Consider the following 10,543-nt stretch of genomic DNA (forward strand, 5'->3'; position numbering starts at 1 on the left):
CAAATAATCAGAACGACATAAATTGTTGTTTTGATTGCAAGAAAAAATACTAGAATCTGATTGGATGCGACCAAAGGAGTTGCAACGAGAGTTGTTTGCAATCAGACGTTTAGATAAAAGTTGAGAAACTTGTTGAACAGAGGTTAGATATCGCGTCTGACGCTCTGGCTAGTCCCGTACAGAAATTTTAGCTCGTGAATGTAAATACGACAAATCTTTTTGTAAAAAAAAAAAATTCTATTGTTCTGTCACGATTTTTGTAATTTGCAAAAAAACTTGATACCGTGAAAAAGGCTAATGTGCAACACTGGAGGGTAACATGCACATACTCCAATTAATTGACTTGTCTGGTCGTTGAAATACAAAGTTAAATCAAAACAAACCTGATTTAACCTGTACTCGCCAAAAGTGATGTCATTCATATTATGTTTTCCATCATCATTAAATTTGAGATTACATGTCCAGCAGCCATTAAGAAACGTTTGAATTACAGCCATCTTAAAATTTATGATCTCGTATGATTTTTTATTATCCAACCAAGCTGTTTTATTTTGTTGGCGAGTTGGCGAGTAACTTGCCACAAAAATACTCGCGCAGCAAAATATGAGATTTCTAAAATGGTAGAGTAGCTGTGAGCGGAAGATTTGTTTTGAAATTGTACTGCTTTGGTTGGTCAATTAATTGGAGTATGTGCATGTTTAAGCCGCGCTAAAGCGGAAATAAATACTATCTTTCATTTCGCGACACTATCTTTCATTTCACGATACTATCTTTCATTTCGCAACACTATCTTTCATTTCGCGACACTAACTTTATAGTATCGTTCTAAAAAAGATAGTGTCGCGAAATAAAAGATAGTGTCGCGAAATGAAAGTTAGTGTCGCGAAATGAAAGTTAGTGTCGCGAAATGAAAGATAGTGTCGCGAAATGAAAGATAGTATTTATTTCCGCTTTGGCGCGCCATACATGTTACCCTCCAGTGTTGCACATTAGCCTTTTTCTTACTTGACAGTACTGGATTTTGTTGGACTAAGTTCAATGGATAGATTACAAAAATCAGTTCGACAGGGACAGACAGTTCAGCCGACATTGCCAGATGTCAATTGAATGGAATCGACAATCATACCAGTCAAACTAAATCAAACGCAATCGACCACTTGAAATTCGATTGTCGTTAACGCAAAAATCTGGGTAACATTTGATTGGTTCGGTTGTTGTTCACCTGGTTTGATCGTTGTTCGATTGACTGTCTTAGAAGAAAATTTTTACATCAGTGGTTGCCAAATATAAAGGAAAAGTCCAATTAACCATAATACAAACCCAATCGGACGCATTCAAACATAATTGAATGCAGTCGAATCCTAACCGAACGCAATCGAACATCAATCAAATATCAATCAAATCTGAAAATAAAGCGGTAATATTCAATTGAGGTTCGATTGCATTCGACAATCTAATTTCAATCGGTCAATTGCGTTCGATTTGGTTTGACAGTTACATCAAAATGCCTCGAAAATGTTGATATGAAAATTGCGTAATCAGAGAACGTATGTCTCGCTCATTATAAAAAGGCCGAGACAAACTTTCAATAATTGGATTGTAACATCGAGTTAAGTCTCTTTTGTTAAGTCACCAGGGGGTAAATAAAACAGACCTTGATACATTTATCGTTCGTTTCAACTTGACCATTCGTTTAAAACTCAGCGTCCCAAATATTTGGGGTAGGTAAAATATGTACAAAGAAATTCATACTTTTCCAACTTGGCAAATCTTTAAAAAAGAAGCGAACAATAAAATATAATTACCCTTTCCAAATAAACCTCTTCGGTGGCGAGCGTAGTCTACTCTGACGTAATTGTAAAATTTATGTGATGGGAGTTTGACATAGTAATGTAATGTTGTTTGGGGAATTATGAAGTTCTCTGGAATTTCGATTGCATTTATTCAGGTTGATTTTTTATGACTTCTAATGGTACTTTTTCTAACGAGTTTGATTACTTTGTTCTCACACTTATGTCTTTTTTTTTCGCGTCCTTTTCCGCGATTACTTTTATTTATATTTTTAAAGACAGGTAAGAAGGCATATTGATGTAACTGTTTGACTGGTTCGATAGTCGATTCCGTTCGATTTGAGATTGTCTGGACATTACCTGGTATATTCGATTGGCGTTCGATCAAATTACTTGGACAATCAAATATTGGTAATTGGAATGAATGCAATTGCCAGTGGGAGGGCCTGGTCAGAGTCAGCCCATCCAACTAAAGAAAGTAGTTGGCTTGTTAAATGTCCAGACGGTGTCAATCGAACAACTTCGAACAAAAATTGCAATCGAACCAACCGAACGTAATCAAATGCGATCGAATAATTGCGATTCGATTGTCGAATGTAATCGAATCTTAATCGAACGGCCGATTCCTGGGTAATATTCGATTGTGTTCGATTGCGTTCGAGTAATGTTCGATTGATAGTTGACTATGTTTGATTGGTTCGATTGATTGTCAATAACATTGGATTAATGTTCGATTGATTACGATTATGTTCGATTGATTACAATTATGTTCGATGAGTTTGATTGCGATTAAATCAAATTGGATCACTCTGTTAGAGCTTTTAGCGTGGGTGGCCGAGTGCTTTTAAGTAACATACCAAAGCGAATAATCAAATTGAATCAATCGAACGTAATCGAATACAATCAAACGTAATTGAAGCAATCGAACAGTAAATCCCGGGTAATATTCGATTGCGATTCGATTGCGTTCGACAATCGAATTGCAATTATTCGATTGCGTTCAATTGCGTTCGATTGATTCGGCGTTCGATTGATTCGGTGTTCGATTCGTTCGATTGACACCGTCTGGAAATGTGGCTAGCCAACTTCTCCAAGGGCATTGTCATTGAAAGAAGAGATAGTTAGAGTCTAGCCCATAACAAGATTTGCAAACTGTACATTTTGTCCCTGAAATTTGATGGGATTACACTTGAGCAGCTCCTAAAGAAGGTGGAGTGACTGGTAACCTTTTCTAAAAAAGAAAAGGTGCTAGGTTTATACTTACAGACAAAATCCAATCAGCATTCTAATAACTATGTTAATCCCAGGCAAGAAAAATAAAAACCAATACAATGTTAATCAAATCAACCAGCTTCTTTTTTCTTGTTTTACTTACGTGAAAACTTGAAAATCACAGCAAAAAGGCCTTTCCCGCTAGAAATTTGGAGCGAGTGTTTTTCCAGGCGCATTGTGGGTAATATACAAATCGTTCAAATACTTTCCGACGATTCGTTCAAAGAACCGACAAAACGTTCATATCCATGCCGCATTTCGTTCAATCGTATGCAAAGCGTGTCGCTTTTCGTTCAAATCATGACGTGTTTCGTTCAAATCATGCCGCGCTTCGTTCAAAAGTAAGATTTCATTATTGTTATTATTATTATTATTATTATTATTATTTTCAGGCTGTAGTAAGTGTTTCAAGAGGTTTCCCAGAGGAAGGTTTCCAAACAATAAACATGACTATTCAGGTTTTCGTTTCAACAAGTGGATTTCACGAAACGGTGCCATCCATAAAGTCTCCGTAGATCGTTGAACGGGCCAAAAATAAAACCGCAAAATGAAAATTGGAGAAGAAATATAGTGCGAGATATTCAAAATTGTTTGACCTGCCTTACTTTGATCCCATAACAATGCATGTAATCGACCCCATGCACAATCTTTTATTGGGTAAGTTGAATGGCGTTTCACCTTTTCCTACATCCTATTATTCATAGTTATTTTTGGAGGTTTTGAGGTATACATCTTTTGGCATGTAATGTTTATGAATGACTGAGTTTCATTGCTCATTGTAGATAAATAAATGGGGCGATTTTAACCCAAAGTTTTGGTACTATTCAACATTTGTCAAGCTTCAATTTAACCTTTCTCTACTTCTCGACATTCCTTAAAGGTGTTGCTTCAAAATTGTTCCAGCCTTACTCTTTATCTTAACAACAAACAGCTGAATGTAAACCACCAGCTAAAAAAATGTTACAAAAACCAACATCTTTGCTAATTTTTTTCTTTTCACTTTCTTGTTTCTTTGATCTTGATCAAAATCTGGTTGAGAACTGGTACGCTCACTGAGGATCAATTGAAGAAAATCGACAACCTTCAACAACACATTCAGGTGCCAGAGGGTCAAACCAAACTACCTAGGAAGATTTCTAAATACTATAAGCGGTTGAAGGCAGAAGAGTGTAAAGCATTTGTTCTAGTTTATGCACTTTATTGCTGCAAACGGTTACTGGGTAGAAAAAAATACCAAAACATGTACAAAAACGTTAGGGCTTGTAAACTACTATGCAAAAAGTCTGTTACTCTTGACGAAGTAAAACAAGCCCATAATCTTCTTATTTTGTTCCTGAAAGATTTTGTCAACCTGTATGGTGCAGAACATTGTACCCCCAACATGCACCTTCATCTACACTTGAAGGAATGTATTGAAAACTTTGGTCCAGTTTATAGCTTCTGGTGCTTTTCGTTCGAACGTTTCAATGGTACTCTGGGAAGCTATTACACGAATAACTACAATATCGTGAGTACCTATATGAAGAAAGTTGTGTTTCACCAAACAGTTAAGTCTCTGGACCACAGTATGTATTTACCTTTCTTCAAGACATCTAAAACGAAAAATGTTCCTGCCGATAAATTGCTGAAAGACAGATTCACTTTTTCAGACGAAGACCATTTATTAATATCTTCAATGTTTGAAGGTTCAAAGGTTTCGAAATTTTCTAAATAATTCAAGGTTTTGCATTTCAATGGGTGTAAATATTCCTCGGTAGAATTTCGCGGAGGAAATTTCCCTGATCGTTTCGTAATCGCCCCAGTCGTAAATGATTTGGATGGAGCAGAAGAATTTCGACCGGCAGAAATCGTAAATCTTTTCCAGGCTGATGTCTTAAATCAAGACGGTAGTACAGCTGTCGATTATATCGCTGAATGCCGTTGGTTCGCTCGTCATCCCTACCGAGAGGAATTAGCTTATGGTAGCCCATTGAAAATTTGGAACATAACGTATGAACACTGGGATTTTAACGCTTTTATACACTTGTCAAGTGTCCGGTCCAAGTTTATTTATTACTGTGCAGAAGAAAAAGTGTAGATTTTTCAAACGCCATCCTATATACAAGAAAAGGAAAGGCACAGAATCTGATCTTGTTAACTTTGTTCTGCTGGTGTGATTTTTTATATTCTTTCATTGACGATTATTTTTCATTTACATTAATACTTTGCATCTTATTTTTAATTATAGGATTTAATCTTCAGCTTCGTTTCTATGGTACCATCTCGATTAAGAACTTGTGAATGTAATTTTATTTTATAAATCTTTTCAAAGTTGTCGACATTTTGCTTGTTTATTTTTGTCATGCTTCTTAAATTGTTTTTCAATTGACCCTCTTTAACTTTAACTTCTTACACTACCGTCCTTGGACAAAACTTTCAAAAAATTTGCCTAACATTCAAAAATGGGTAAATGAAAACATTGAAAGTTTTGTCTAACGACGGTACGAACCTCGTACGAGATGTTTTTTTTTGTTGCTTGTGTCGATTGATATTTTATATTTGAGTTTTGAAGGAAACTAAAATTTATAATAAAGCTTCTTCTATACAGGTTTGTCTTGACTATTTTGTCTTTCATTTTTCGTAAGATAAGCATAACTGGGGTGGGGGTTCGGACTTGACAAAAAATCTATTGTTATAGAACGATGAAAATTTATGCCACCCCCAGTGTCTTCTCAAAATACTTCTATAAAGATTTATGTCTATCTATCGTCTCGCAATCTATCATGGTATCAATTACTTCAGATTTAATTTTTCTTTTAGAAGTAACTAAAATGTGTATAACAACAGAAATTATTGGTGAAATTCTTTCACTGTTCCCTCCAGTAGAAGGCAAATCTGCGAAAAGCCATATCATAGGAGGCTAAAAGGAAGATTGGGAAGATCTTTGAAGGTATGTTAATTAAAATTTTGGTCAACATGTGCTGTGTTTTAATTTTTTCACCAATATAAAAAGTTAACGCAGACAAATTTGAATGTAATTTTCATAACGCTAAAACCCCTGAACCTGTTTTATTTTTATAGAACCAGATTGAAGATCTGATAAAGACAATGAGTGGTGATGAAATCAAAGAATGCCTTATCCACAGTATAAGCAAGAGGTTTGACTTGATAACCGAACAAAAAGAAGCCGTTACAAATGACTCTATTGCAATAGCGGAGCTGGTGAGTAACAACTTTGGTCCCAAAGTTCTCAGTCATAAATAGAATAATATGTTGAAATTTTCAAGTTCTGTACAATCATTGCAAAATTTGATTGGAGTTTAATAACATTTCTGTCTCAGTACGTCTGTGGAATCCAAGAAGCTCTCTTAAACTTAATTTTGCAAGATTTTCCACTAATATCGCGTAACTAATGAAGCGTCCCTCCGCTACAATTATTTTTCGACAAATATCTAACCAAGACATTCTTATTCCAATCCCTCTTCCCGCCTATTAATTGTTAAGACTTTCCGACCCACCCTGCCTATTCCAAACTCTTTTTGTTTCTTTTTGCCTGGATCCTCTTAGGTAAATACTGATTTATTTTTGATAATTTTAGAATGTTGATGAAACGTATAAAAGAATGAGCTTGGTGGAAAGAAGGACGTTTGAGTCTGTTGCCGATGCTGTTATTAAAGAATTAAACCAGAGTACCCTAAACAAAGTCTTTTCTAAAAGGACTGCTGAACTGTGTATGTCTTCAATGTGCAATGGCCTTACAGGGAAAATCTTAGACGATGTACTAAATATAGACATTGATATCCTTGATGGGGAAATATGCCTTGGCTATCGTTGCGAATATGCTGGCCGCTTTCACTATCACGACGGAAAATATTTTGGGAAAGAAGTAGTCACAAAGCAATTGTTATCAAATAACCACGATGAGCGTCTCATTCTATCTTACGAATTGAAAATTTTGACCCTTCTTACTTACCATCCAAACATAATTAAACCAATTGGTTTTACTGAAATATGCAATAAACCAACAGCAGTCTACGAGTCCGTGCCATCGTCCAATCTTGCAGAATTTCGTGGCTTCCAGGTCCAACATTTGAAATGGGTTTTAAAGCATTTGATGTCGGCGATGGAGTTCATTCATTCAAAATCGATTATTTTGAATTTCCTTATGGAACATTCCGTTACTCGAATTAAATATGAAGAATTCAGTATGCCGGTCATTGTGGATTTCAGCTGGGCTTGTCATAAGAATGGTGCACAAGTCTTTTCAAAGTATTTTCGTGAAAGGTCTGCACAGACAAATCACTTACCATTTAAAGTGTTGGAAGGTAAACAGCCTCTATCTTTTAGCTCGGATATATATAGTTTTGGAATGCTGATATCGTCTATTGTAAAAAGAATTTGGGTTCATACCCCTGCAGAAGAAAAGGCAGAAACTGAACATTTGAGTGTTAAACTCTTGTCCAACAAAGGGGATTATTTCCCAACCGAAATGACGCAGTTCGTTAAATAAGAGTTAGTTTCTTCGTATTTCATTGGGATTTTTGCTACGGACAAATGACGTCAATTTGATCTTTATATAATTACCTAGCGATTATTTTCTTTTGTAAACATTAGCCATTAGTGTATTAAAAGGCCCATCGGTTTTATGTATTTTATTTAAAAAAAGGAGAAAACTCTAAGTATATTATTCTTCTTTTGGTAATTATTCGAAAATGAGGTACAATATCTTGATGATTTCGTATTTTTCACATGATTCACTATAAGCTAGTCTTGTTATTGCATGATAATTGAATGTTGCAGCGCAGAATCCATCATTGTAGGGGGATTAATTATTATACAATGAAAGGGACGACCCTAAAAAGTCAGTCTAATTATTGCGTAATAAAGCAAGAAGCGCGAAATCTACAATTTTAGTTTGTTATTATGAAATGAAAGGGACGACCCTAAAAAGTCAGTCTAATTATTGCGTAATAACAAAGCAAGAAGCGCGAAATCTACAATTTTAGTTTGTCATTATGCTTTGAAAGGGACGACCCTAAAAAGTCAGTCTAATTATTGCGTAGTAACAAAAGTAAGAAGCACAAAATCTACAATTTTAGTTTGTTATTATGAAATGAAAGGGACGACCCTAAAATGTCAGTCTAATTATTGCGTAATAACAAAGCAGGAAGCGCGAAATCTACAATTTTAGTTTGTTATTATGAAATGAAAGGGACGACCCTAAAAAGTCGCAGTCTAATAATTATTGTATAATAATTCATCAAGAAGCGCCAGATCAGTGAATTCAATCTGTTCAAGTAAAATAACTTAGAAATATAAATAATCTAGTTTTCAACATTAAAAACTTTGTATAATAGTTATTTTTTGAAAAAATCTTGGTCAGTCGGGCCCGTAGTTGAACAAATTTTCTCTTTTTCGCTTAATGACAAAATTGTATTTTCTGTATTTTCTCTTTAAATGCTCGAGTAACTCAATCAGATAGCATATTCAATTTTCTTTCACATTCTTCATTCTTTTCCCTGAGAAACAACTTATCCCTCCTTTTTCAGCTGAAATATTTTTTAAAATATGGGTCGTTTGCCTATAAATAAATTCTCGCTAAATTTAGAAATTTCATTAAATCGCCAAAATAAAATCCGGCACATTACACCAAAAAGTTTTTCTCTTGTATTATTTTCATCCTAGAAGCTTCCGATTTGAAACTTTCTTCTATCAGATTTTGGTTAGCAGAGGCCAACAACCATACAAAAATTAATTTAGTTGCTGCAAGAAGGACATACAATCCGATAGATACCTTAAGGGGTTAATTTTAACGGGAATTATATTTCGCGAGTCTTTCCGCAAATTCGCGAAAATTTTAAAAAACCTTCGGATTCGCTAAATATAATTCTCTTGAAAATTGAGTTTTTAGACGTACGTGATTTTAAGGATTTTGTAGACATAATTTCCCTTTATTTTCAAAAAAATAGGCCCAATTTTCGCGAAACTCGCAAATCCTCGCAAAAATTTACAATGCCAGACCTCGCAAAAAAGTCGCCTAACAAAAATAACTTCCCGCGAATATTAATCCCCTTAAGGTGATGAAATCATTGGTTGCAGGATGTGTCTCTCTTAAGCTGTTTTCTCGCCAAATGCTTTTTCCGCTATTGACTCTAATTGCCTACTTTGCTCGAAATATTGAACTTTTTACTTGGAGGAGTTCAATCTCTCCAGGTATTTTGAAGAAATGAAAATGAAGTACCAATTGTATATTTTTTAAGTTTTGAATGCCGCTTTCATTGATTTTCTAATTGTGAAATGAATGAATGTATTGGTAGGACTATCATGCCTACTTGTGATCATTATATAAATTGGGTAATTGTAACCATTGATAAATTAATTCAAAAAGATCTTCCCACCCTACTATTGCAATTTAAAAAAAGCCTTTAGACTTATATGTTGCACTGTTAAACAAGTCATTTATTCTAAAAACTTTGTAAAAACACTAAATCAAGTGAATCTAAGTTTTTCTAAATTTAGCGTGGTTTTCACAACTTCGTATACTTCAGTTTTCGTCTGAACTGTTTACCAAATTTGTCCGAAGATTACCTAAGTTAACCGCGTTCGTTAAACCTAGGATACTACAACTTCGTAAAAATTGTGAAAACTTCGGGAAAACCTAAATTTCCGGAATCTGAATAACTTATTATACCAACCAGTTTTTGCCGTGTATTCCATACGAAACCAGATCTCCTATTGTTATAAACAGAGAACACAAACTCGCTGAATTGATTACAATTGATTGTCATAGACTAGTACAACACCTCGGTGCTCGACAAACACTTGCTGAAATTAGAAATCGTTTTTGGATTACGCGCGGTCGTAGCTTCGTAAAAGGCGTTCTCGCAAAATATCCGTTCCCTTGTAAAAAGTTCAACCCTAGACATTATCGTTATCCAGAAGAAGCTGACCTTCCAAAACTTCGTTTGAGAGACGATGTACCCTTCAGTGGTACTGGTGTTGATTTTTTCGGTCCTATCCTTTGTAAGAGCGTTCACATTGAAGACGAATTAGAAGATGAACTCTACAAATCCTACACTGCACTATACACCTGCGCTATTACTAGAGGTGTGGTGCTTGATCTTGTCCAAGATGCATCAGCTTCAGCATTCGTTTCTTACCTTTTTCGTTTTATTGCTAGACTAGGATGCCCTCAGAAAGTCTTGAGTGATAACGGGACTATGTTCATTGCTCAAGAAGTGCAATCCTTCGCCACTTCACGTAATATTGATTAGAGTTTCAACATTGCCGAAGCTCCGTGGCATGGAGGAATGTTTGAAAGACTTGTACAAACTGTTAAACGTTGTCTAAAGAAAAATATTGGCAACGTCTGCCTTAGTTTTACTGAATTCCAAACTGTCCTTGCAGAAACTGAAAACAATGTAAATTCGCGTCCTTTGAATGAACTTGACGATGATGATTTAGAGGAACCATTGACGCCTAATGATTTATTATTTGGTCGA

At 35.2% G+C, this 10,543-nt stretch overlaps 1 protein-coding gene and 1 long non-coding RNA gene across 2 annotated transcripts; both read left to right on the forward strand.

Annotated features, from left to right (window-relative positions):
• Positions 1–5,955: 5,955 nt before the first annotated feature.
• Positions 5,956–6,683, forward strand: LOC136812383 (uncharacterized). Its single transcript, XR_010847341.1, has 3 exons — positions 5,956–5,991; positions 6,123–6,263; positions 6,640–6,683. It is a non-coding gene; the product is annotated as an uncharacterized lncRNA (long non-coding RNA).
• A 565-nt stretch (positions 6,684–7,248) lies between these two features.
• LOC136812347 (uncharacterized) lies at positions 7,249–10,315 on the forward strand. The gene is made up of 2 exons (XM_067068842.1): positions 7,249–7,310; positions 9,790–10,315. Exons 1-2 carry the CDS (start codon positions 7,249–7,251, stop codon positions 10,313–10,315), a joined length of 588 nt encoding a protein of 195 aa, XP_066924943.1.
• Positions 10,316–10,543: the final 228 nt, after the last annotated feature.

Source organism: Clytia hemisphaerica, unplaced genomic scaffold (genome assembly GCF_902728285.1).
Source record: "Clytia hemisphaerica strain Z4C2 unplaced genomic scaffold, Clytia hemisphaerica genome assembly, whole genome shotgun sequence".
NCBI lineage: Eukaryota > Metazoa > Cnidaria > Hydrozoa > Leptothecata > Clytiidae > Clytia > Clytia hemisphaerica.